This window comes from Balaenoptera ricei, chromosome 15 (genome assembly GCF_028023285.1).
Source record: "Balaenoptera ricei isolate mBalRic1 chromosome 15, mBalRic1.hap2, whole genome shotgun sequence".
Taxonomy (NCBI): Eukaryota; Metazoa; Chordata; class Mammalia; order Artiodactyla; family Balaenopteridae; genus Balaenoptera; species Balaenoptera ricei.
The window spans coordinates 10291211-10318820 of NC_082653.1; the positions used below are offsets into that span (position 1 = coordinate 10291211).

The window sequence follows — 27610 nt, forward strand, 5'->3', positions numbered from 1 at the left end:
TACAGAACATCCCTGTTGCCATTGGCTGTTGACCCCACCCTCCACGCAGCCACCTGTTACGCTGACTGCCGTCCTACAGATCGGTCTGGACTGTTCCAGCATTTCATATGAATGGACTCCTGCAGTGTATTCTCATTTGGTCTGTAGAAGCCGGTATTTGAAGCCCTTCTGGTCTGTTTAAGGAATCTCTTTGGTCACTGTGGTGATTTTCAACTGTATCTGAGTTCTCTGACACACTGCCCTTCAAAAGGCAAAGGCGGGGCCTTGCTCCTTGGCCCTGAAATGTGGGCTAGACTTAGCAACATGCATCGGGGAGCAGGATGTGGTGGGAGTGATGGAAATGACTTCCGTGACTGGTCACAGCCTCTGGTTCTGCCTGGTTCTCTTTCTCACTCTGAGGGCGGCCAGCTGCCATGCGAAGAGGATGCTCAAGCAGCCTGAGGAGAGGCCCACATGGGGAGGAACTGAGGCCTCCTGCCAGCATCTAGGACCCAGGTACCAGCCAAGGGAGGGAGCCTCCTTGGAACCGGATCCTCCAGCCACATTCAAGCCTTCAGATGACTACAGCCTTGGCTGACATCAAGATGTCATCATTGAAGTCAAGCTTCAATGCAATAAAAGACCCAACCAAGCTGCTCTAGAATTTCTCACTCACTTTATGTGGGAGAAAAAAATGTTTATTGTGTTTGAAGACACTAAATTTTGGGGTGATTTATTATGCAGCGATAGATTACTAATACCGTCACTGACACATTGAGTCCATCTATCCATCCCTCCATCCATCCCCCCATCCATTTACTTATTCATTTCTTCATTCAACAAATATTGATTTCTTTAACAAATTGTAAACAATTTATAAAGTGTAATGAAATTTAGAAAGGTTTCTATAAAAATTGGTAAGATATTTTCGAGGGCAAATGCTTCCTTTACAGAGTATGCTTTAGTTATCTAACAGCAATGATGTTTTTTTTTTTTGGATTTATTTATTTTTTATTGAAGTATAGTTGATTTACAATGTTGTGTTAGTTTCTGGTGTACAGCAGAGTGATTCAGTTATACATTTATATACATATTCTTTTTCATATTCTTTTCCATTATGGTTTATTACAGGATATTGAATATAGTTCCCTGTGCTATACAGTAGAACCTTGTTGTTTATCTATTTTATATATCGTAGTTTGTATCTGCTAATCCCAAACTCCTAATTTATCCCTCCCCACCCCTTTCCCCTTTGGAACCATAAGTTTGTTTTCTATGTCTGTGAGTCTGTTTCTGTTTCATAAATAAGTTAATTTGTGTCATATTTCAGATTCCACATGTAAGTGATATCATATGGTATTTGTCTTTCTCTTTCTGACTTACTCCACTTAGTTTGATAATCTCTAGGTCCATCCATGTTGCTGCAAATGGCATTATTTCGTTCTTTTTTATGGCTGAGTGGTATTCCGTTGCACATATGCACTACCTCTTCTTTAGCCATCCCTCTGTTGATGGACGTTTAGGATGCTCTAACAACAGTGATTTAATAGCTAACCCTGAACTGTGAACGGTTCTCTTTTGAGCATGTTCTTAATATTAACTTTCATTACTGTCCCCATTTTGCCGATGAGGAAACTGGCTCACTGAAAGGTTGAGTCACTTGCCCCAAGGCCCCACGATCAGTAAGTGGTGGAGCTGAATTAGAACCCAGGGCCCACAGGCTTCATCACTGTGCTGTATGCGCCCCTCCCCCCTCCCTTTGCTTGTCCCCAGGGAGACATTTGCCACGCACCTCTGGGTCTACCTGCTTCCACGTCTGTCACTCTGCAAGGCTTGTGCTCCTCCAGGCCAGAGACCATGTCTTTCCTGTCCGTGCGGCACTGGACCCAGAGCAGGACACCAGCAGCTGTGTGCTGACCGACTGACCAGCTGGAGTCAGGAGATAAATGGACGTGCCATGCGTTGCACTAAGAAAGCCCAGGGGATCCTGAACAGCCGTGGCACTGCCCCTCTGCTCTAGCGTGAGACTCTGTCCTGCCCACAGAGGCAGACGGCCCCAGAGCCTGCTCTCCTGGGCTGGATCACAGCTCGGAACGCAGAGAGCCCCAGAATAGGAACACTACTCCCTCGACTTGGCAGCCCAGAGCCGGCTGACTGGGGTCCGGGATGAGCTCTGTTTACCTTGGAAGGCCCGACCTCTTTTGTAACATTCACCCATTGTTGCCAGGAGCCCAAAAATACCTTTATTAATGGAAAAACGGGATGACTCCACAAAGAAATATTTTGACAAGCCCAGAGGAGCCAGTGGGAAGGTTCAGAGCACATCCTCAGGAAGCTGGGGCTTCTTATCTCCTAGGGAGCCCGGCGGGGGAAAGGGCAGCGTGCTTCTCCTGCTGCGTTTCCGTGCGGGGCTCCCAGGCACAGCTTACTGGGCTGGATTGTGCTGAGGTGGCCCCTGCAACGTGGCCTGGTCCACGCCCCACTCAGATGCAGCTCCCTGGGACCCTGTGGTGTTATCTTGGGTTACTGCCCCATCGGGTGTTCTCTTTCGTGGCCCATTTCCTCTGACTGCAAATGAAGGATTGGAGCTGCTTCTAGACATCTTTCTGGGCTCCCAGGTACCTACCAGTGCCTCCTGGGAGAGGGAGGTTCCAACTGCTTTTCTAGTTCTTCATGGAGACCAAAGGGCTCAAGTAAGGAGTGTCTTCCTCCAGCTGCACTCACAGAGCCTAAGGCTCCCTAATATGTACCAGGTGCTATTTTAAGCACCCTTATGCGTGCTAACTCCTCACAACAGCTCTCCCATCGGGTAATATTACTCCCATTTTGTAGATGAGGAAACCAAGGTACAGAGAGGATAAGTAGCTTGGTCACAAAACTGGGGAGAGGCAGAGCTGGGATTTGCACCCAGACCAGCTGGCTCTGGAGCCTCTTTTTTTTTTTTGAAATTATTTATCTATTTTTGACTGTGTTGGGTCTTTGTCGCTGCGTGTGGGCCCTGTCCAGTTGCGGCAAGCGGGCGCTACTCCTCGTTGCGGTGCGCGAGCCTCTCACTGCAGTGGCCTCTCCTGTTGTGGAGCAGGGGCTCCAGGCGTGCGGGCTCCAGTAGTTGTGGCTCTCAGGCTCTAGAGCGTAGTCTCAGCAGCTTCGGCGCATGGGCTTAGGTGCTCCGTGGCATGTGGGATCTTCCCGGACCAGGGCTCAAACCCCTGTCCCCTGCAATGGCAGGCGGACTCCCAACCACTGCGCCATCAGGGAAGTCCCTCTGGAGCCTCTTAACCCCACCCATGGCCATCTTCTGAAGCACATATCTGATCCATGTTACTCAGTGTCTCTGTACTTGATGTCTTTATACTCTTAAAGTGAAATTCATATTGACTAGGAAGCAAGTTCAGCTGTTGTACCAAAGATCCACAAGTAACAGGAGATTCAACAAGGTAGATATTTGTTTTTTTCTTACAAAAGAACCTGGGTGGGAGGTCCAGGGTTGATATGGAGGCGCCATGATCCTTAGGGACCTGAGCTCCTTCCATCTGACATCTTTGTCTTCATTAACACAGTTTCTATCTCATGGCCCAAAATGGCTGCTTGAGCTCCTACCATCAAGTCTCCATTTTAGCAGGAAGGGGAGAAGGGGAAGTGGATCATATGTCCTGTCTCTTTAAGGGTTTGATTCCAGGCTCTTCCGCCATGCGACCTATGGTAAGTCATTTAACTTCTTTCATCATCTTTGAAAAAAAAAAATTGAATTTCTTTCAAAGGTTATGAGGATTAGATGAGTTAATACATGTCAAACACTTGGAAAAGGGCAAAGTGTAAACCCTCAATAAATTTTAGCAATTATTATTATTGATGCCGTTTAGATGACACTTTTCCTGACAGTCCCCACCCCCACCCCCGTGACTAGGTTATGTTGCTCTCTCAAGTGTTTTTTGGCTCCCCAAGCCTCTCCCATTAGAGCACTAGAACCCCGCTTTGTAATGTGTGTTGACCTTTCTTGCCCCCACTGGATGGAGAGTTCCCCAAAGACATGCACTCTCTGTCTTGTTTCCTCACTGTATCCCCAGCAGCAAGTTCAGGGCCACAAGGCAGGTGCCCAGAAAACTTGTTGAATGCATGAAAGAATGAATATTTCCAGTGACAGCAGGTTCACTACCATAGAGGAGACTTCCTCAGGGCCTTTGCACATGCTGTTCCCTCTGTGCTCAATGAGTTCCCCAGCTAGCTGCATAGCCAGTTCTCGTACTTCATTCAGTTCTGCTCATGTCACCTCTTCAGTGAAGCCCTCCCTGACCACCCTGGTTAAAACTGGCTCCTTTGCCCATCATAGCTCCACTTTCTGTTTCTTCCTTGGCATATGTCACCACTCATCCATGTCGTCTGTATTCACGTGTTCTCTCTTGATCTCCCCCCCTGGACTGTAAGCCCCCATGAGGACAGCATCCTGTATCTGTTTTTCTCTTGGCTGCAGCCCCAGTGCCCAGAATATTGCAGGTATGTGACAGCATTTGTGAAACGAATAAACAAAGCAACAAGACAGGCCTATTGATTTTTAAAATATGAGGAGAAAAATTCTAGGTATATGCACCTCAGTCCCTTTTTTTTTTTTTTTTTTTTAAACAAAAGGCCTGAATGTTTCAAGCTTAGCTCTCAGAAGAATGCAAACGAGATAAACCTTTCCTTCTCCCCGCCTTTCTCTTTCTTCTGCCGGCAGGAGGAAGGCAAGCCAAGCCGATTCCCTCTCCCTCCACGTCAGCTCTCCAGCTTCTAGGAAAAACTTCCCCAACCCTGCGGGCCTGGGGCATCCAGAGCGCTGCCGTTGGCCTCTTGTCACATCCCGGTTCTGCAGCGGAGGGAGCCCCGCGGAGCGGCAGGCTCTCGCTGGAAACTCGCTGTCAGCAGCCCGGTGAGCTGGCAGAGAACGTCGGGGGTTCTCTCCAAATGCCTCGGAAATCTCCCTGTTGGGTCACATTCCGGCTTGGGGGACCCTGGGATAACCAGGGCTCTGGGTTGGCAGCCAGCGGCTGATTGGGAGGTAGCAAGATTCAGCACTTGTGAGTTGGAAAAAGCGGTGCTGGGTATTATTTTGGGAAGAGGCAGTCATGAGAACCTCCAAGAGAAGATCAGGGAGGCTATTAAAAGCAAGACAATGTATTTTAAAACGAACCAGGCCGGGGAGACACCTCGCTCCCTGCCACAGCCAGGGAACTGGGAGTTCTTTCCGGATGAGGTGAACCTTTCCATCGCTTGGAAACGGGGAAAGCCTCTCCAGCTACCCAGCCACCGCCCCATTCCTTCTTCCCTGCCAACCCCAGCTGAGCATCTCATCCATCTCCTCGGCCACGTGACGGAGTGAGGGTCCTCCCCGGCCAGCTGAAAAGGTGGCCAGACACTCAGGCCTGCCTGCCATTCATTCGACAAACCTTGAGAGGACCTGGGAATATGGCTCCGGAGCGAGGCTGCCACTATCCAAGTTCACGCTGTCTGCTCCTTACTATTTGGTGACCTTGGGTCTCTGTGCCTAAGTTTCCTCACCTGCAAAATGGGGATAATAGTAGTCTTCCTCCTACAGAGTTGTCGTGAGGACCAAATGAATTGGTATATAAGGAGGGCTTGGGAGGGAGCCTGTCACAGAGACATCACTCAGTAGACATATGATAGGATGATTTACTGAGTACCCACCAGTTCCAGACATCATTCCAAGCCCCAAGTAAGACAGACATGGTCCTCTTTTCCTAGTCTGAGTCATAACCAAGTAAACAAACCGATGAGACAATTTTACATTCTGTTATTTACTCATCAAACTTTTTGAGGTCCAGCCATATGCCAGGCATCATTCTTGGTGCTGAGGAGGCAGCAGTGAATAAAACAAAGTCCTGCCCTTGTAGAGTTTATCTTTTAGTTGGGAGGCAGGGGAGACATATGATAGACAAGTGAATATGTAATTTATTTGTGGTAAGTGATTCACCACTTATTTTGCTTATTATTGCTCTATAGAAATACAACAGGTGTAGTGATTGAGATTTGTGGAGCGGGGTTGGGCTTTAGGGCAGAGGAGCAGATTTTAGAGATGAAGGTCATGGAAGAATGTGTTCATAGGGTGACAACTGAGACCAAGAGCATGAAAGAAACCAGCCATGAGAGATCATGGGACAAAGGGTTCCAGGTAAAGGAGTAAGGAAGCGCAAAAGCCACGAGGCGGGACCAGGTAGGAAAGGACCGTGAGGCTGGAGCAGGTGAGTGAATGGGAGAGGGAGGGAGATGAGATTGGACACGTGGGTTGGGTCAGGTCTTGGTGGCCTTCGTATTAGTTTGCTGTTCCCTCCAAACTTAGCGGCTTAAAGGAACAAGCATGTAATATCTCTGTGGGCCTGGAGCAGCTTAGTTGGTCCTTGTGGCTGTTGGTAGGAGGCCTCAGTTCCTCACCATGTGATCTCTCCAAAGTGCTGCTTGAGTGTCCTCACAACCTGGCAGTTGGCTGCCCCCAGAGTGAGTGATCCAAGACAGAAAGGCAGAAGCCACACTTCTTTTATAACCTAGCCTCAGTAGTCACATGCCGCCATTTTGTCAATGTCCTACTGTCACACAGGGTGGGAGGGCCTGGACAAGAACAAGAATACCCAGGTGGGCACCACTGGGACCTTCTTAGAGGCTGGCTATGACAGCCATGGTGAGGTATCTGGATTGTATTCTAAGAGGGATGGGAAATCTCTGAAATGGTATCTTTGATTGATCTGGGTACTTGTAAAACTGCTGTAAGTAGTGGCAAGATGATAGTAATTTTAGTACAATTATTGAGTGCTTCCTTTATACCAGGCACTGCACTTAGTGTTTCATTAGACACAATGTCGTCACATCCTCATGTCTCCCTAAGACATTGGTATAGCTCCATTTTACAGATGAGGAAGCTTGCAACCTCCCCAAAGAAATGCTATCCAAGGCAAGCCCTCCTCCCACTGGAGGCCAGTAGAATTACCCAAGTAAAGAGAGAAGAGCGGGGATAGGAGGAGAGACGAAGCAGCCTGCTGGAAGGCCCTGTAGCGAGGAAGGACACAGATGATTGGGGGCTCTGAGTACTTCCGGAGTTCAAAGGTGTCAGAGGTGAGCGATGAGGCTGGAAGGGGTGCGGTAAATTTGATAGGTCTTAGTAGGCCACATATGGGATTCTGGACTTCATGCTGAAGGTAATTATAATCCAGTGGAGCAACTGAGTTGACACTTGAGAGGCAGCGTTGTCTGGTGGGTCGGAACCCAGGCTCTAGAGTCAGGTGGTTGGGGTTCTAATCCCATCTCTGCCACCTACTGGCTGTGCAACCTAGAGCAAGCTGCATAACCTCTCTGTGCTGCAGTTTCCTCCTCTGTAAAATGATAATCCTAGGATTGTTCAGAGGAGTCAATGAGTTCATACCTGCCCCACAGCAAGTACTCAGTAACTGGTCACGTGATAAGAGATCAGTAACCCTCACCATTCTGGTTTTCATACATCTGGGTCTGTCCCACTTTCTGTGTTTGAGACACGTGGGAGTCCAGACCAATTCTAACTGCTGTCTACCTTCCAGCCATGAAGGGATTGGCGGTCAAGGTGACCGACAGGTGAGGATGGCACTTGGGCTATAAACGCAGTGAGAGGACCAGTGGGTGCTCTCCTTGAAGCTGCCCAAGTCCTCTTAAATATTCCTGGTGTTGAATCAGTTGTCTGGGTAGCACCAGTAAGTGATGTCTCAGCAGAAATACCTGCGTTTCTTATTTGGGAGGCTGTTGGAGGGAAGAGATTCTAATAAAAGGCTTCCCCGGTGATTCAAGGTCTCCTTCAGCCCAGATGTCTTGCAGTCTCCCTGGACCTTTCTCCCCATGGCCACCTGGACGCCTTCTATTTGCTTTGATTCAGCTTCTCTTTTGCTTTTTCCTCATACGCTGGCACGTTCCCACCCCAGCTGAGAGCTTCTATTTTGGGGAGTTTTCGTGGATAATTTTGTGGGCGGAAGCTCTCCCCCCCCACGGAGCATCCCTTAAAAAAAGGGAGAGTGCTCGAGAGAAGTGAAAAACAGTGGGTGGTTCAGTTCAAAAGGACAAAATATTTCTTGCCCTGGCACTGGGAGAGGAAAGAAATTGTCTGAGGAACCGAAGAGCAGCTAAACTAAGAAGCTGAAAGCTGCAGCCCATAAGGGCAAATTAGGTGACTCAGCTGCCACTCCCCCGGCTTCACTCCTTGTAGTATTAATGTGCTTTAAAAGGGAAAAATGCTTAACTGTGACAAAGAGTGGGCTCTATAAAAATGGAGCTAATGCTTATTCTACCCAGTTCCAAAAGGCGTCCCCCTCTCGGCACCTGTGGAGATCGGGACTCGCCTCCGAGGCCTGAGCCTGGGTGGGACTGAGTCTAAAATTATCCCCGATAATGAGTCTGGCAGAGGAGGGCCCAGCGTGCTCGTTTCCTGCCTCGCTTCTGGCCTCCAAGACCTCGGCTCCCAGGGAGGCCTCTGGGAGGCAGGGGCTGTGGTGCCAAGAACATGGGCTTTGTGGCCAAACAGAGTTGGGTTCCGATCTGGACTGACTGTGTGGACATCAACTCACGGAGTCTCGGTTTGCTCATCTGTAAACAGGGCTCCCAGCGTCAAGCTCAGTGCGATGGTGAAATGGACTAGATGTTGCAAAAAGGCTGCTTCATGCCCTGGATGCAGCTGAGTTTAATAAAGGGCAGCCTGGAGTTGAAGGGCATGGATTGCAGGGTCGAGCAGTCTTAATCCTGGCTTAATGACCACTCACTCCTTGAGTGTAGGAAGGCTTAAAGTATTGGGGCGGCCAAAAATTTCGTTCGGGTTTTTCCGGAAGATCTTATGGAAAAACCTGAATGAACTTTTTGGCCAACCCTATACACACACACATATATACATTTTAAGCGTTTACCATATACCTTCATGTCCTTAGCACCACATCCCGACATCAACTCTTAGGAAGGCACTGATAGTGTCCCCATTTTACAGAGTGGGTAAGTGACCCCATGGCAGAGCCAGGCATCTGAGTCTAGAGCCTGCACTTTGTCCTGCCTCTCAGGTTGCCTAAGCCCCCGTTGCCCTACAGAACTTTCTACAGTGATGGAAATGTTCTCTTCTGTGCTGTCCAACTTGGTAGCCACTAGCCACATGTGGCTTTTGAGCACTTGAAATGTGGCTCATGCATCAAAGAACGGGCTTTTAGCTTTTACTTAATTGTTAATTAAATTTCAAGAGCCACACGTGGCTAGTGGCTACCCTAGCACACAGTGCTGGGCTAAGCCCTCCCAGTGTCACTGTATTACTTGGCAGGGGGTCAAGGGACAGGAGTTGATCGAGGACCCTACCTCAGGGCCTGGCACATAGTAGGTGTTGAGTTAGGAGTTGCTGTTCAGAGCACTGCTATGTATGTTGGCTGTCTTCAGAGACGAAGGTTTGTAGGTTTGCCTGCCGCGTGGATCACTGCGAAAGGAAGTTGAGTGCTGAGTTTCATTTGTGCCCAAGACTTTCCTGGTTTTAAAACTGAAAGTCCTGCATCCCAGGAGCCACCTCAATGCCAGGCACACCAGGACGGTTGGTCACCCTGTTCTTGCCTCCGATGATGGGATGCAGAGTCTTCAGGGGATGGGGCTTCCTCAGTAGGGTTCCTTGAAAAGAATCTCTTCCATGGCCTTCCAGGCTGCACGCGAGTATCTGCCAAGGAAACCAGCAGGCAAGCCTTCTGCCTTCTCTGTGCCTTGGTTTCTCTTTTGGAAAGTGGGGGAGAAGCCTCCCCTGCTTCTAGGGTGGCTGCGAGGTGTTTGAGGTAAAGTTGCATGGTAGGTGGGCAGATATGGCCGCTCTTTGGGGGAACAGTGTTACTCAAGTTGGAGGCCGCCCTGGCTGAAGCGGGCTTTGAAGTGAGGTGGGTGGGCTGGGGGGCTTTGTGGAACCGCGTCTCCAGCAGGAGTGGTCATGTCTGACAGCCCAGCGAGGCTCTTATGGGTCAAGGTGTGGAATACAGAGTGGTCCCCCGGATGAAGCCAGCTCCTCTCAATGCTTCTTCAAGTTCAAGTCTGTCTGTGAGAAAGTGGGGAGGGGCTGATGAGTCACCAGCCTTGGTGCGACCCACAGTTTTATCAGAGCCCACAACAGCATCTGAAAGGGCCATTTTCAAAGCTGGCTTTATCTGGGGGCCCCCGATTCCCCACCCTGCACGGGGGTGAAGAGGCAAATCCAGGCTACGTTCAGAAAAAGCGTTTTGACAGCAGGACCTCCCCACCGACCTTCCGGGGTCTGTGGCCTGTTGACGGGAGACACGCGTGGCATCCCCTGGACCTTCTTCTGGAGGCTGTGCAAAGTTCATGACATCCCTTCCCTTTATTTTCCTGTTTATTCAGAGCATGAGTAAACACATGGGTTGCCTGGTTTCCGCGTCTCTGTGGCCATTTCATTATTGCTGGAGCCTCTGAGCATCACTGGAAACCTTGGGTTTTCTAAATGAATCTAAAAATAGACCTCTTTGAAAAAAAAAATCTTGGAGAGTTGACATAAGGCACCGTTATTTATTTCTTTTCCCTCCTCCCCCTCCCCCCGCCTTCTCCCCCGTCCCTCCTCCTCCCCATCAGCCCTGAGCACAAAAAATCTGGGCAGCCAGAGGCCCCGAGGGACTGGGAAGGGCCCCTGGGTCAGTGTCAGGGGGTCTCGACCACCTGGGGTGTTGATTTGAGCCCTGGGCGGCTTTCTCGGAGAGATGCCCGCTTGGAAAACGGGGGGTGGGTGGGGGGGGCGGGGGGGGGCTTGGGAGTCTTGGGCATGATTTATGCGAAGCTGCAGCGTGCTAGGGAGGCGGCGGCTGGAGCAATCCTTGCAAACAGCCTCCTGGAGCTCCTGCAAGGCCGACTTGGACACTCCCACGCCCCCACCCCCTTCTCCTCGCCGTCGCCCGCATCGCTCCCTCTCCCTGACTTTTCTCCCAAACAATCAGGGACTTGTGCTGGCGGCCGAGGGAGCCACGGAGCTGGCTGGCCGCGGAGGAGGCGACGTCATGGATTCCTGAGTGTGAAGTTTGCAGGAAAGCCCTTAGTTTTGGAGATGGACGGGATCCAGTGGTTTCCATGGCGCTGGATAAACAGGAGGAAACAGTGAGGGAATCCCGTTATTTTACTGCATTGAAAGCCTATAAACACGGAGCGCGGGGAAGGAAGTCGCGTTCCCTCTCGAGTAAGCCGGAGCGCCGAGCCGCGCCGACTCCGCCGCGCCGGGAGCCGGGAGCCTGGAGGCGGGAGGCGCGCAGCTCCCGGGCCGCTCGCAGGCTCCTCGGCCAGGGCAGCCCCGCGAGCATGCTTTAGAGAGGACGGCGCCCCCTTGGCTCCTGGTCTACCCAAACAGACCCCTCTCACCCCGCGCGCCGAAACCCCATCCCCTCCAGATGCAGAGAGAGGCTGCGTTCAGACTGGGGCACTGCCATCCCCTCCGCATCATGGGGTCTGTGGACCAAGGTAACTGACTCCCCCTCTATTCCGGACGCTTCCTCCTCCCACCTCTCAGCCCTTTCCCTTCTGCTCTCTTCCCCGGGCAGCGCTTTCAGCTCCTGGCTGAGGTCGCGGGGAGGCCCGGGGACTCCGGTTTCCCAGGGCGCACAGGTAGCGTGGCCGGGAGGAGAGGCGCCCTCTCCCTGGCCAAGGAGGGGAGACCGGGCAGCCGACTTCAGACCACTTCCCGCGGGGGCAGCGAAGTGTCCCAAGGCGGGATTCCCCAGGCCAGTCTGTCAAAAGGATTGTCCCCTCCATGGGACACCGGGAGGGATTCTCGCTCCTAACCGCGGGCTGCTTAACTATTTCCGCGCTGGGCTTTTGACAGCGGATGCCGTTCAGCTGTGTTATTATTATCACCATCATTTTATCATCATCATTATTTAGCTTTCTTTTTCTTTTAGGAGAACAGGCTTGGCATTTTACTATTTCGTAAATCTAGTAATGAAGACTTTGCTTTTTAACAGAGCAGCAGATGCTCTGGGACATTTAAACAATTTTCTTTCCCGTTTTTTGATGTGTCTCATGGATACAGTCCTCCAGCTCCCCCTTTAAAGTGCAATGTACCATCAGTTTGTTTTGCGATCCGATTACACTCTATTTTCCGTGTTTCTGTCTCTTTTTCCCTCCTCCTGGAGTTCGTTCTGGAATCATACTACTTGGATATTACGGGAGGGGCTTAACGTATACAAATATGATATGAAAATATCCCATCTGGCTGGGATCGTGGAGGGGTTTAGGCTGTACACTAATGAATCTGACTTTAAAAGTGGAAACCAGGCGATGTGATGTGTTTTTCAGAGGCCAGCCCTGCAAATAGTGGGGGGCGCTGCCCGGAGGGTAGGGCTGCAAGAGTTAAATGAAATAAATATGCGTAGGAGGAGTTAGCTTCGTGTCATAAAATCAGAGTTGAATGTAGGTTTTGTGCTCTGCGTGGCTGATTAAAGTTCTGGGGTGGGGGGAAGAAATGACAATTTCAGTAAATAAACCTAAGGGGCTTTTTTTGAAAACTGGAGTGGGACCAAATGCCTCGGGTTAGGTAGATGGTGCGCTTTGCCACAGCGGACCTCAGTGACATATATTTTTAGTTGAGTTGCACTTTTGAAAGCAAGACCCTGCCAGCGCTTTGAACGTTTTAACTGGTACCAGTTTATCCTGTTCTCTGCTAGTGGTTAAGCCTATGACATAATGGCCAAAAAATGTTACTAATATTGCATCACCTGTAAAAGGGATGCTCTGAGACAGGCGACAGACATATTAAGGACGCGAATTGGTTTTTATTGCCGTATATACTGAAACACAGTATTTGATGTTATGATGGTGGGGGTGGGAGGACAGACTAACGCCAAATTTAGGTCAATTCGGAAGGAGAGAGCGAGAGCCGGGAAGAGGAATTGGACGTCTGTTTTACTGTGTGATCTCACACAAGCTTCACATTTTGTTGACGCTGCTACACCTCTGCTCCAGGTTTGTGAACTTGGTCCTCTCTCAAGGTGAAGTGTGCGTATTCTGTGTGTGCATGTGCATCGCCTAACCTCCCCAGCCCACGCTCATGTGTGGAGGGATTGTGAGAACGTGCGTGCCAGTTTGTGTGTCCACATGTGGGAGACAGGGCACCGCATTGTTCCCGGCAAACGACGCTTGGCATGCCAGAGCAACTGGGCACACAGAATGCAACTCCAGGCATCAAAGGCAGCTGGAGTGAGAGGCACTTCGACCGTGCCCTGCATTGGGGCCTCCTGAGGGAAACCCAAATGGCCCTTCAAACTCAAACACCACCACGAGCGTAGGGGCAGATCTGAGGGTGCATGCAGTTGGGTGGGGTCATTAAATAGCAAATAGAAATATTTGCATGGTAAGAAAATACTGACCTTGCTGTGCAGTTTTGGGTCAAGGCCCTGGGAAAAACTGAAGATCTGAAAGAGGTGTGTTCAGTTTCATCTGAAGTGGGATGATGGAAAATATTTCAGGAATAAACAAACCCAGGGTGAGCTCTGCTCACTCCCAGACCCGAACTCCCTGCCTTCTGCCTGGGTTAGAATTTCTGCTTAGCTACATTGCAGCTGTGTGATCTTAGGTGAGTGACTTAACCTCTCTGGGCCTCAGTTTCCACATCTGTAAAATGGAACCAATAATAATGTCTCCCTTAACAGAGATTGTGAGAGTCAGTGAGGTAGCGCACGTAAAGCATCTAAAATGCTGCCGTGCTTATAGTCAAGGCTGGATAAACATTAGCTGCAATTCTTGCTGAAAATGCAAAACAGTAACTTGTATTGATATAGAAACTGGATTTCACGGCGGGAATTCTTTGAAGAGATGCAGTACTTTAAACCTCTCATCAAGGGACTTTATAACTTATTGGAGCTTCACAGTGACACAGATTGGGCTAAGATTATGGCTTGCGAAGCCTCCATTTCCTCACCTGCAAAAGGGAATAGTGATGACCTCACAGGGGTGTCATGAGCATCGTATGAAATCATGCATATAAAACACTTACCTCTGGGCTTAACGTGCAGTTAATACACACTGGATGTTATTATTTTCTGACAGTTGAGGACAATGAGAGCCAGCGTCGCCCATGGTCACACAGTAAGTTCGTAGCACAATGCCTGACACACGGTAAGGGCTCTATTGCCTTCCACAGGGGTGAGAGCAGCCATATTATGAGTATTGACTGGAAGCGGCAGGGCAAAGTGTTTTGCAAGTATCAAGTCTTTTAATTGTCAGGGCCACCGTACACCACAAGTGCTGTGATCAGTGTCTCGTTCGCAGAGGAGTGGAGTGAGGCACAGAGAGGGGCAGTAACTGGCTGAGTGCTACCTAGCAGGGAAGTGGTGGAGACTGTAATTCGAACCCAGGCCCTTGGCCACATGCTCTGCTGTCTCTGGAACTTACTAATGTTATCATAATTTTTTATCACATCATTTGACAGATGAGGAAACTGAGGCAGACCAGAGCCTTGTCCTGGGCTTTTTTGCCAACACCGTATTGTTCCTTGACATATCCTGGGAGAGAAGGAAGTGTGGGAGGATGTGGAGGGTATGAGCATCATTTAGAGACGGGGAAACTGAGGCAGCCACTGATTTGTCCCAAGCAGAGGGTGAGTCAGGGAGAGCTCCTTGCCTTGCCTCAGGAAAATGAAAGCACAGTGTTTCCATTTCCACTAGAGGAAGAAAAGTCCCCGTATGGCCAGGAGGCTGTAAAGCCAGCTCTACTTTCTGTCCACACAGAACTGAGACCCCGTCCAAGGGCCCCTCCTCCTGGCTGAGCCCCTCCCTGGCTACCCAGATGGCCCCTCCGCCAGCAAGGCCTTCCGGGTCTCTCCTTCTCTTCCCAGAACTTCAGGGAGAATCACTTACTTTCCCAGATGCTCCTCCGACTGCCTTTATTAAGACTTTCCTTAGCTGGATTGTAAGCTTCCTGAGGACAGGGCCAGGTCTCCTGTTTCTGTGAATCTCCAGTGGATCCCAGGTAATGTTTCTACACCCAAGACGTCAACAGCTTGAGATCTGAGTGAGAGGTTCAAATCTTGGCTCTGCCACTTGCTGGCTGCATGACCTCGTGCAAGTAACTTCACTCTCCTGTGCCTCAGTTTCCCCACATATAAAAAAGTGATAGTAATATTGTCTGGAATATTGGTTAATATGTTGAACAACTGAGTATCAACCAATCAGCACAGCAGGAGCAGAGTCCCAAGAGACTCCCCTGCTGGGCCAGGCTTTAACCCTTTATTTGCTGAATTGTAGAGAGGGTCTCAAGGCAGCAGGGGCCCTTGAGGGAGGGGAATGACAGCCATCATTTACCAATCTATGGAGAGTTTCAATCTTTTAGTAAACAATATGAACCTCAAAGTACCCACTTAATTACTAAGTGCTGTTATTATCACTGGACGATTCATTAATTCAATATTTATCCCCCCCCACACACAAAAAAATCCAACCTAAAAAAACCAATTACCAAGTGCCTCCCCACACGTATTCTCATTGGCTGGCTCTCACTTACTACACCCATGAGTGATTATTTCACTTCTTAACCTGGAAGAAGCCAGGCAGGTTCCTATTTTTGTTCCTTTGCTAGAACAGGAATTTGAGACTCGGACTGCCCAGACTAGAGAGGAGGCCTCCTCTGGGCTCCCCGGGCCTCCGCCCTGGCACTGCCCCGCCCTGTACTCATCACACTGGTGGTCGTTGTTCATGCCCTGTCTCTGTCTTCCTCCAGACTTGAACTCTGGGAACCAGAAACCACAGCTGTCTTATTCACCCTTGTGGCCCCAGTGCCTGGAACAGTGCCTGATACCTAGTAGGTGCTCAGTACTTTTTTTGTTCAGTGGATGGAGGAATGAATGAATGAGGCACAGTAGGGGTGATATGACCTGTTAAGGCCACAGAATTAAGACTTAAACTCTGGGGACTTCCCTGGCGGTCCAGTGGTTAAGGCTTTGCCTTCCAACGCAGGGGCTGTGGGTTCGATCCCTGGTCGGGGAGTTAAGATCCCACGTGCCAAAAAACCAAAAAACATAAAACAGAAGCAATATTGTAACAAATTCAATATAGACTTTAAAAATGGTCCACATGAAAAAAAATTATAAAAAAAAAGACAAACTCTAAAGCACTGTGCCATCTTTCTGGCTCACTCGCTTCTGCTTCCTTTTGACAATGACAGTGGTTTTGACTTCCATGTTTTCCCACCAAGGGCTGGTGACCTAGGCGGGCTTCGTGCTGGGTCACCTACCAGGCACACGCTCTCATGTTGTTCTCTGGAATGAGTCAGCCCCGAACAACAAAAACAGCAGCCAACACTTATTGAGTGCCACCTGTGTGCCAGGCCCCATCCCCAGAGCTTCCCACGGGCCGCCTCATTGGTTCTCAGGCAGCCAGTGATCACCCCATCTTGCACAGGGAGGGGTAGCCGCTGCCCCAGGGTCACATCGCTAATTGCAAAGCTTGGAACCACTCGCACTGCACCATGTTGATCCCTGTTAGGCTGAATAATCATAGCCAGGAGGGGGTCCGTTTTCCCTACCAGACACATACTGTAGGGCCAAGCACTTTACAGAAATGATCTCAGTGGATTCTCACAAAATAACCTGAGAGGTTGGTACGGAATATGATCCTCCCATTTCAAGAGGAGGAGACCAAGACAGGGCATGGTCAAGGCATTTAGAGGACAGAGCTGATGCCGAAAGCTCAGCGTTTAAGGGCCGCACGGGCCTATCTCTCCTGCTTCCTGCAGCAGGATCAGCCGGCCAGACGGTGAGCTGGAGAGAAGGGCTGCAGCCCCTCCAGGAGCCCGCCCTCCACAGAGTGTGCAGTGGGAGTTCCTCCTGCCTTCCACCTTGCCTTTCTGGGTCACTCAGGAGCTCCTGGCGGCCCCCATCCCTTCCCTTTCCGGTTGGGACCTGCCAACAGAGACTCATTTCCTCAAAGCCTCTCTCAGTGGCCAAAGCCCCGCCGGGTGCTTCTTTGGCCCGACGCTCCAGCGCTCCCATTTCCGGTGCTGTCAGAGCCAGTCCGCGCCAGTCCGCTTACTCCTTGGCACGGTCCACTTCTTCCCTCTGCCTCGGCCGTGCCAGTCTTTCCACCCGGGGTCCCCGCTCCCTTTTCTCACATCTTTCTTCAAGGCCCACCTCATTCCCTTCTCCTCTTAGAAGCCCCCTTGACCATTTAATTCATTTTCATCGTTTCGAGCATCTACTATGCGCCAGTAAGCCTCCAAGATGCTGGGGATAAAGTGAACAAGACTGCTGGTGTCTACCCTCACCAGGCAAACATCAAGGGAACAAACCAGGAATATCCAAGATAGTGTGGAGTGGTGTTAAGTGCCAGAGACCAAAACAGGGGAACAGGGCTGCGAATGACTCAGTATATACGGGTGTGTAGTGCGTGGGTGTATGAGTTTCCTGTGGCTGCCATCACAAATTACCACAAACTGGGTGGCTTAAAACAACAGAGATCTACTCTCTCATAGTTTCAGAGACAAAACGTGTGAAATCAAGGTGTCAGCGGGCCATGTTCTCTCTGAAGGCTCTAGGGCAGGATCCTTCTGTGTCTCTTTTAGCTCCTTGTGGCACTTGGTGGTCCTCGGCGTTCCTTGGCTTGTAGCTGCATCCCGCTACTCTCCGCCTTTGTCTTCACATGGCCTTCTTCCTGTGTGTACGTGTGTTCTGTCCTCTTCTTGTAAGGACAACAGTCATTGGATTAGAGCCGTTAGCCCTATAGGACTTCATCTGAACTTGATCATATCTGCAAAGACCCTCCTGCCAAATAAGATCACAGTCACAAGTACCTGAGGTTAGGGCTTGAACATATTTTGGGAGGGGAAAATTGTTCAACACACAATAGTAGGGATTGCTAGTTCACACTGGATGGTCCCCTCCTCTCTAAAGAGATGTCTTATTCATTGACCTCTGAATGGTGAGGGATCTGCCTGTACGGGATCTGGGGAACAAGCATCCCAGGCAGAAGGAACAGAGAGTCCAGAGGCCTTGAGGAGAGACATGTGCTTGGGGTAGTCAATGAACAGCAAGACCGGTGTGGCAGGAACAGAAAGGGGGAGAGGGGAAGTGTGATAGGAGACAGATCAAGGAAGCAAGCCAGAGCAGGACCCAGCAGGATCTTGTGAGCTGTTTGAAGTTCATTCTCATGGTAATGGGGATGGGGAGGCTTTGGGGAAACTTGAAGCAGCAGAGGGTGTGAGCTCATTAACCTTTTCGTAGGATCATACTGACCTTTACGTGGAGAATGTCCTTTAGCCAGGTAAGAGTGGATGCTTAGGATACAGGTGGGAGGCTATCATGGTGGCCTGGGCAGGAGATGACAGAGGCTGGGACCAGTGTGGGGAGGAGGAAGTGGGGAGGAGTTGGTACTTCCCTGTCTGTAGAGGGTTCTCCTTTTCGGTTCTCAAACTGTGTTCCCTTGAGCCCTGGGGTTCTGCAGGGATGGTCCCTGTCTTTGGCACCTGAGGGTAGATGCTATTAATTTTGTGAATGATATGAACTGCTTCCAATGGGTCTTCCTCTTGGCCCAGCCTGGATTCCCCACGTCAGCTCCTCTTTCCCTCTCTGCTATCACTGGGAGTTATAAGACTTTTCGCAGCGTTTCATCTTGGTCCAAAAGTGTCCCTTAGTGCATCCACCCTTAGCTAATAACCCAGAAACAGTGTGACTCAGTAATGAGTATCAGACTGGTGTGGGACAAAACCACTTCCGTGGTGGCATGTGTGACTTCAAAAGTAACATCACAACCTACTCCGTGCCTTAGTTTCTTTAACTGAACAGCGGGGGTGATAGTAGTCTTTACACATGGCGGGTGCTTCGAGGTTTGGAGATCATGGCTGTGATGCTCTCAGTGTATATAAAAATGGTCAGTTCCTGTTAGCTGCCATTTACACTATTATTTTATTGTTTTAAATTCAAGTTGTTATTTTCCTTCAGCCTACTAACCTTCAAGTGTCCTTCCTGATTGGGATAAATCCATTTCCTACCAAATCTTTGGGGTCTTTTCTGGATGACCTAGTTCAATCACTCAACCAATGAGTTCAGAGGGGTTTGTGGAGGACCTGCTATTGCAAGACACTGGCTAGGTGGTGTGGAGAATATCCAAGATATATAAGAAGCTCTCACTTGCATTTGAAAGTCAGATAAAGATGTTTTTTTTTTCAAAGTCGGATAAAGAGACAATTGTGTGTGAAGCCATTTACATGCAAAGGAACTAAAAGTTTCCATGAAGTCTAGTGACTGTGCTGATAGAGGAATTTAAGAGAGAGAGGGCAAGAGCCGATGCCATGTGCTTTCTGGGGGGCGTGGGAGGGTGGGAGATGCTCTGGGGCGTGATTGTGCTGGAGGGAGGCTGGTGGAGGGTGGCCTGGAGATCCCCGAAGTCAGCTTGCTTGTCTGCGCCACTCCCTGACTTCAAAGATTATGAAATCGACACAGATGTTCGAGTCTGCAAGACCAGGGCAGGAGAGAGGATGGAGATGAGCGTCATGATACTGGGGGTGCGGTCATCTAGGAAGACAGCCTGGGTGACAGAAGGGTGATGGCGGAGAGAGGGAAAGGGTGGATGGTTGAGAAATAGTTGTGGGGCTGGGCAAAGACTAACCAATGCTCCATCCCCTAACTAATCCACCCTCTGCTGCCTGCCATTAAGGCTCTGATGCAGTAGAAGACGAAGCTCCCCCGGCAGAGGGATGGCGGCACCTCCTGTTTAATAAAAGGCAAGGACGGTAGTTTAAGGGCTAGGTGAGTGTTCTGATCGTGCTCTCTTGTTAAATATCAGTTCCATGAGGCAGAGGGGAACGTGCTACGAGGGAAGGAATGAAGAGGACAAAGCCAGGACAAAGTAGGTGAGCAGGGCCGAGGGAGAAGGAGTCAAGAGCCTGGAGACCAAGGTCTGGAGCTCACATGCTCACGGGGACGGACAGGGGCAGCTGGGTGGGGCAGTGGTGACCTGAGAGCTGTAGGATTGTCTGAAGGAGGCAGCCTCTACTCAGCCCCAGATGACGGATCCACCTGGGAATCCAGACCCTGCGTATTGTGGCCTGATCTTCCCATTTTTGGGGAGACACTGGACACTTGGATTTTTAAATGAAATCTCTCAATTAAAAAACTGTTAGTTCAGATTAAAAAAAAAAAAATTACGGGCAAGGCCAATCATACTATGCCTGCAGGATGGGTTTGGCCGAGCTACTGCAGACCTGTGACCACCGCTGCTGTCTGATGTGGCATCTTTTTACAGTCCACACCTTGATTTGGGTTCTGGCTTTTAGGAGATCCCTGCTTTCCTAGAGCTTTTACCCTCAGTGCCTGCCCCCGGGCGGCGGGGGGGGGGGGGGCGCCAATTTCAACAAACTGCCTTCAGCTACAATTGCCTCCTGGAAATTAGTTATCTCACAGCAGAGAAGTCCTGTTCAGGTTTTAAAAGATGATGTCGATCATAGATTGGAGTGAAAGTCAACTTTGAAACTGTCTTGTTGTTCCCCCAATTCATAAGGAGCTCATTCCCGGAAAATGGCTTTGTGGGGAGACAACGTGGAAGGGGGCGCTGAAAAACTCAAGTGATCAAAATGAATAATATTTTCATGTAATATTTTAGAAATCAAAATTGATGCAAAACATCCAAGATGAACCAAAAATAGAAATAAAAATTTTAAATAAAGACGGGATCAGTATTACTCATCTTCTCTTTGCTTCAGGGTCCAGTACGACTCTGCACAGCACTATTACTGACTCTGTCTTTATTCGAAATGTAACGATTTGCTCACCATGGATTTTTTTTTGCTTTAATTTTGATTTTTAAAAAACATTTCATGAGAACATAATATGTTCAGTTATTGAGGTTTTTGGTGCCCTCTTAAATTTTGCCTCACTCGCCTCACTCTGGTTCCAGCCCTGGTGGAGTCAAATGCATCCATCTATAAATTAAAATATTAGCAACTAGGGTGGTAATCCCAGGATGTGCTTAAATTGAGGGGAGATCGTGTTTTGGAATCTGGTAAAGAAAATTCCTACTTTTCGGATTAAACCCGTTTCAGTGCCTACTTATAGTCAGGCTTTTATTGCAATGGGGGTTGTCAGGATGTGGGGTTCGGAATGAGTAAAAGATGAACATATGAATAAAACATGCTGCAGAGATAAGGGCTATGAGGAACATAAAGCAGGATCAAGGGGCAGAGGAGGCCAGGGGACGCTATTTTTATGGGGATGGTCATGGAAGCTGACATTTGAGCTGAGGAATGAACAAAGCAAGGAAGTGACAAATATCAGTGGGAATAGTAGGTGCAAAGGCCCTGGGGTGGGGTCGTGCTTGGCATTTTCAAGGACGATCAGGGTGGCAGAAGGGAGTCAGAAAAGGGAAAATGGCAGGAGATAATACCTAAAGGGAGCTGGGGCAGGGGTGGTTTATCTAGGACCTTGTAGGCCAAGGTGCTTGTGTTTAATTCTCAACTTAATGGGAAGCCATGGGAGGTTTATTGGATGTATATTTTGAAAGGATCCCTTTCACTGCTCCATGTAAGGGCCAATGTGGAAGGGAGGAGGGAGGAGGGAGACCAGGGAGGAGGCTATCATACTCGTCCAGGTGAGAGATGGTAGGGGGCTAGGATTGCTGGGGTGGGAGGAAGAACAGTGAAGTCGGTGAAAAACCGTGGGATTTGGGTTACGTTTTGAGGGTTTTTGATTTGCCGAGGGTTTGCACGTGGGTGTGAGCAGAACGCGAGGAATAAAGGACTTACTCCTTGGTTTTCGGTGGGGGAATGGGATGAATGGGAGGGTGATATTTGAGCTGGGAACAGTGGGAGAGGAGCGGTTTCAGAGGATAATAGGGTTGGTTTGGACACGTGTATTTTGAGGGGCCTGTTGGATGCCCAGATGGAGATGCTGGGTGGACAGTGGGATATGTGAGCCCAGATTTCAGGGGAGGGGTCCAGGCTGAGGCTAAAAATGAGCTTTATACCAGAAGGGGGAAAGGAGGGCAGAGCTCTGCGTTGGGGGGGGAGGGTCCTTCCAGGGCCAACTTGAAGGGGCCTCAGGACTCAGAGCCACCTGGGGTGGGGTGGGAGGGCCCCAGAGGGTGGTACACCGCAGGTATTTGTATTCACGTGCAATCAGTTTATGCTGCCTTCTAAGAGGTAGCCTGGAAGAGGAAAAGAGATAACTCAAGGATGAGAGTATGCATATCTTTCATGTGCTTCCACTGTTTTCTATCTCAACTGCCCTCACCATAGTTCACGCCCCATTTTCTCTTGCCTGGATGACTGTGAGAACCTCCTAATTGGTCTTCCTGCTTCAATACTCGCCCCCTGCAGTTTCTTCTCCATGCAGAACCCAGAGCAACTGCTTAAAACCCCAAATATGATCTTGTCATGTATGTGCCTAATACACTTGAGTCATTCCTTGTTGGTCTGAGGTCCAAAATTCTCCACACGGGCCCTTGGGCCCCACTCACCCCCCAGCCTTACCTCACACCATCTTCTTGTCCGTTCCTGAGCACCTGTCACTCCAGTCTTTTTTCAGTTCTTCCACTACGTCCTACTTCCTCCTGCCTCAGGGCCTTTGCACATACTTTCCCATCTGGCTGTTCTTCCCCTCACTATTCTCTGGCTAACTTCTACTCAACCTTCTGTTCTCAGCTTCAATATCACCTCCCCAGGGAAGCCTTCCCCGAATTCCCTGTCAACATCAGGTTTCCTTGATATCAGCTCTGTGGCATCTTCTTCTTTCCTTTCACGGCACTTACCTCAGTTTGTAATTGTACACTAGAGTAAATGCTTTTGAATGGAGCTGAATTCCTGGGCCAGGGTCAGACGTGTGCTAGGAGTTTCAAACTCTCAGTGGCCTCACGAGCTTCCCATTGCACTTTTATTGGGGAACCCAGAGAAAAACTAAAAGGCTAGGGCCTCCACGAGGAGGCCAGTGGCAGGGCAGAGGGAAGGTTGACAGAGCTGCACTGTCAAGGCCTCCATCCCACCCCCCACCTTCCTGCTGTGGCCTCTGAATGCATAAAGGTCATGTATTCTGCCCCTAGCCCTTGCTTCGAACAGCACAAATTATTTATTTTGGAAATGAAAATATGCCTTCCCCCACACCCAAGCCGCACCCTTCAAAGTGGCCTTTAGAGAAGAAAACCCTCTCATTTCCCACTGCTCTAGCAGAAACTTTGTTATGGGTCAGGGCCTAGTTTGAACCCCTTCTCTTAAAGAACTCTGATTTGGTGCAGATCCTAGAAACTTTAAAAATATATCCACTGTTCAGAGGAACAACTTAGACAATTAGAATATTATTTAGAATGTCCTGAACCATTCTCATAAGGCTGAAGTTTTTGTAGCAGTTTATCAGTTGTAAAGTGATTTTTACCTTTATTATCTCATCCTATTATTGGGTATCTCAAGAGGATATCAGTTGGGGGTAAGAATTTAGATTCTTGCCCAAACAGTTGGGTGGCCAGAGGAAGCCTCAGGGAGGAGGGCCCTTAAAGAGAAATATAAGGATCTTATATACACAAGGACAGTCAAACTCTTTTATCCATCCATCCATCCATCTACTCTCCATCCATCCATCCACTTATCCATCCATCCATTCGTCCATCCATCCATCCATCCATCCACTTATCCATCCATCCATTCATCCATTCATCCATCCATCCATCCATCCATTCATCCATTCATCCATCCATCCATCCATCCATTCATCCATTTATCCATCCATCCATCATCCATCCATCCACTCATCTATCCATTCATTTATCCATCTGCATATCCACACATCCATTGTACATAAAGCTGTGAATGAGCCACTCATGACCCCTGCCCTAATGGGTCTCGTAGGCTAGTGGAGATAAAATTCTCCAATTGGCCAAGCCTGGATCATTTGTTCACTTCTTTGCCAGGGGAGTATGGGACAGCTGGGTTGATAATTTTACCAAGATTGTATGAAGAGTAGTTTCCCAAAGGAACACACTGGGGTGTTGTTATCAGAAGAAGTGGGGAATGATGCCAGGGAAGCGAAATCAATAGATGTCCACTAGATTAGAGGCATTTAGTCATCATGGGTGGAGGGATGAAAAGGGACACTTGAGGATGACACCAGCCTTTCTCCTTTTCTATATCACAAGGACTGGTTGGTTCCTTTGTTTATCCCTGACCAAGTTTCAGGGTTTGGATTTTGAGTCCTGTCATAGGGACCCAAGAGCATCCCTCTCCTTCTAGATACTTGGCTATAAGTGTTGCAGCCTGGGTCACCTCCTCTCCTCGACCTAAATTTATCAGCCACCCCTAAGATGCTTGTTGGATACACCCAGTATACGTATGCTTATGCTTAGGAAACAAAGAAGAGGATTTGTTTATGCTCTGACAACCAGAAAGTGCTTCCCAAGACTCTGAAAGTTCATAAATCTTGAGCCAGGCCCAGGACCCTGGAATGGAGTTTGTGTCTAAAATAGTGATTCTCACCTCGGGCCACACATTGGAAGCATCTGGGGAGCTTTTACACAGTACTGATGCCTGGGCCTCAAACATTCTGATTATAACTGGCCCCTCCTGGGGCCCAGCCATCTGAAGTGTTTTAACAGCTCTCCAGGTGAGTCTAATGTGTAGCTTGGGTTAAGAGCCACTGGTCTAAGTGCAATTTGGAAAGCCCTATTCATTGCTGTGTCTCTTTGCTAACAGGATAGAAACATGATGAGGGTAGAGACCATGTCCTGCTGATGGCTGCATCCCCAAGATCTGTAGTGGTGCCAGGTACCTAGCAGGTGCCCAGTAAAGATTTGTGGAATGAATGATGATTGATAGCTTCACACAAACCCCTTAACGGAGCAGAGATGGCTCCCCCTGAAGAGTGCGTCTTCTCTATACTTCTGGCACGTGGGGAAGGCTTAGAGTCAGACCCCATCTGAGATCAAGCTGTGGTTCTCAGGGACTCCTTGAACTTCTCCCACCTACTTTTCTGATCCAGCGATTCTCAACACTCGCTGCCCTTTAGATTCATCTGAGGTCATTTAAAAAAAAAACAAACAAACAGCTTTGGGTGTTCCAGTTCAGTGGGTTTGGATTGAAACGTGGAAACAGGCATTTTTTTTTAAAGTGTCTCAGGTGATGCTAACGTGCCGCTAACGTGCCATAAGGGTTGAGGCCACTGCTGTCATCTCACCGTTTTTACCTCCGTGAGTCTGTTTTCTGACTTTAGCTAACTTGGTCCGAGACCCCTGGAAGTGTTTCATGGGGGGTGGTAGTAGGTTCTTATGGAAGTGTTTCATGGGGGGTGGTAGTAGGTTCTTATGTACTGTTCCCCAAATGTACCTGTTCATAACATTCACCTTGGGTGCATGCTTAAAAATACACAACCCTGAGCCTTTACTCCAGACTTAGGGTTTCAGAAGCTCCAGTGAGGGGCCTGGGAATCTGTGTTTTTTACAAGCATCCAGGCATACTTGTCACCTGCCAACCTCTCCACCTGCACTGCTCTCCTTCCTGGTCTCCCACACGAGAACACCTTCTGGTTCTTACTTTCTTTTGGTTCCCACCGCCGGAACACTCTTCCCCCAGATCTTCCCATCAGTCTGGTTCAACCAAATGCTACCTTCCCAGAGAGGCCCTACCTGACCACTGAAGTGACCAAAGCCTCCTCAACCCCCAGCCTTTACCCTATATCTCTGGTGAGTTCTCTCCTGACACCCCACGGGGATGATCTTTGCTCCCCTGTTTATCTCCTTCATGACTCTTCCCCCACCAGAAAGTGAGCCCCAGCAGTGTCTGGGTCATGCTGGGTCCCCGGCACCTGGCCCATGTCAGGTGGCCAAGAGGTATAGATGTAAAGGTGGGACTTGCGCTCTGAGAGTATCTCTGATTCTTTCCCAGGGAATTGAGTTCAGGGGCACGCGGGTGACTGATGTAGGTGAAAATCATGCCACAGCTGTGGGCAGAGAGGCACCTGGAGACACGAGTCTGCAAGAGAAGGGCGTGGGTGCACTCCCTCCCCCCATCCCCCCCCCCCGCCCCCTTAGATTAGAAAAGAGGAAAAAGGTTGGGATCAGCCGGTCCTAGAGGGCAAACGACAAGAGGATTTCTCATCCGGATCCTGGGTCCGGCAGGGGCGCAGAGCTCACCGCGGGGAGGGTAGGAGCAGCGGCCGCACCAGAGCGCCTGGCGGTGGCCCCGGCGGGTTGCTACGCGCGGTGCCCGGGTAGTGCGGCCAGGACCAGGGGGCGGCCTCCTTCCTCCTGGGCCCGCCCGCCACTCCTCCCCTCCCTTCCCCCCTCCCTCCCCGGGTCCCTGGGTGGCGGCCCCGCCCCCGCCGACCCGGCCGCGCTGTCCCCGCCTCCCCTCTCCCCTCCCCGGGCTGCAACAGGTGCCTCCCGGAGCAGGAAGCCCGCGCCGCCGCCGCCGCCGCCGCCGCTCAGCTCCCGCGGGAGCGTCCAGGACCCGCTGCGCCAGGCGCGCCGTCCCCGGGCCCGGCGTGCGTTCCCACGAGGGCAGTGACCCCGCCGCTCCACCCGCCTCTCCGCCCCGCTTCCTGCCTCCTTCGCCACCCCCGACGAGGGCCCAGGAGACAGCCGAGCCTGCCCTCGCCCCCGGCCCGCCGCCCTCCCGCCGCTCTGCGCGCCATGGACGCCCAGGAGCCGCAGCCCGACCCCGACGGCGGGGACGCCCCGGGCCACGAGCCTGGAGGCAGCCCCCAAGACGAGTTCGACTTCTCCATCCTCTTCGATTATGACTATTTGAATCCTATCGAAGGTCGGTGGAGGCTCGCCCCGGCCTGGCCTCCGAGCCCGGGCTGGGGCTTGGGCCTGGGCAGTGGACACAGGGCCCCCTTTTGCCCCACGTGTCACACTTACTGGGGGGCCTGGAGCGGGGGGGTGCCTCTCCCCCCGGCTGAGAGGGAGGGCGCGAGGCGTCAGGGACTGCAGCCGCCTTTAGGGGGCGCTAGGCTCACTGCCGGGTAGGGCGTCGGTTTCCAGTTACTTCTCCCTGATTGTCACTGATAGCAAAGCAAAAGGTGGCAGGGGTCGCAGCTGGCCTCTTGCCTGCTGCTGGTCGTCAGAGGGCAGCGGAAGCTACGGGTTTGCCTTTGGAGGGAGGAGATGAGGAAGCCAAAGCATGGAGTTCGTGGGAAGAGGCTGGTGCAGACAGAGGGCAGGTGAAGCGGATCCTCCCACCTCCGCGCACCAGCGCGTGCGAGCCCGTCGTTGGGGACTTTGTGTTGACACTAAGGAAGAGGTTGTCTGTATCTAATGCTGGAGGGTGGTTTGACTTCATCTTAGGCGGCTGGCCCATTTCCTCCCTCGGGTCTGCCGCTGTCTTTGCACATCACCCCGCATGGCTCAGTGTGAGCTTTATTAAGGGATCCCCCACCCCGCGATCATCATGGCTGTGGGCGGTTGGGGGGAGCCGACCTGTGGATTCAGGAAGATGCAGGCTGTTCCTGCCTCAGCGACCTGTCGGTCGGTGCCTTCAAGTGCGCTCTGCGCTGGGGACCGGGGATTTCCCCAGGCTGGGCCGTCATTTCACGTGTTTAACAGGAGCCTTGCTCAGAAGGAGAAGGTCGCACACCCAACCTCACTGTATTTTTCTGGTTAGCAGGTTGGCTTGGAAAAAAAAAAAAACCCAACCAGGCTTCCTGATTTTGACAGCCTAG

General features: G+C 50.4%; 1 protein-coding gene across 7 annotated transcripts in view; it reads left to right on the top strand.

Annotated features, from left to right (window-relative positions):
• Positions 1-11372: 11372 nt before the first annotated feature.
• NFATC2 (nuclear factor of activated T cells 2) overlaps positions 11373-27610 on the top strand; it is a 179371-nt gene continuing 163133 nt past the window's right edge. For 4 of the 7 annotated variants that reach the window (XR_009497575.1, XM_059896775.1, XM_059896776.1 and 1 more), the window contains exon 1: positions 26377-26709. Coding sequence is in view for 4 of the 7 variants with exons in the window: in XM_059896775.1 (XP_059752758.1) it covers positions 26580-26709 (130 nt within the window). In the remaining 3 variants the exon portion in view is untranslated. Of the gene's footprint in view, positions 11452-26376; positions 26710-27610 lie in introns of those variants that run through there. The other 3 variants (XM_059896777.1, XM_059896778.1, XM_059896779.1) reach the window with 3 other exon arrangements.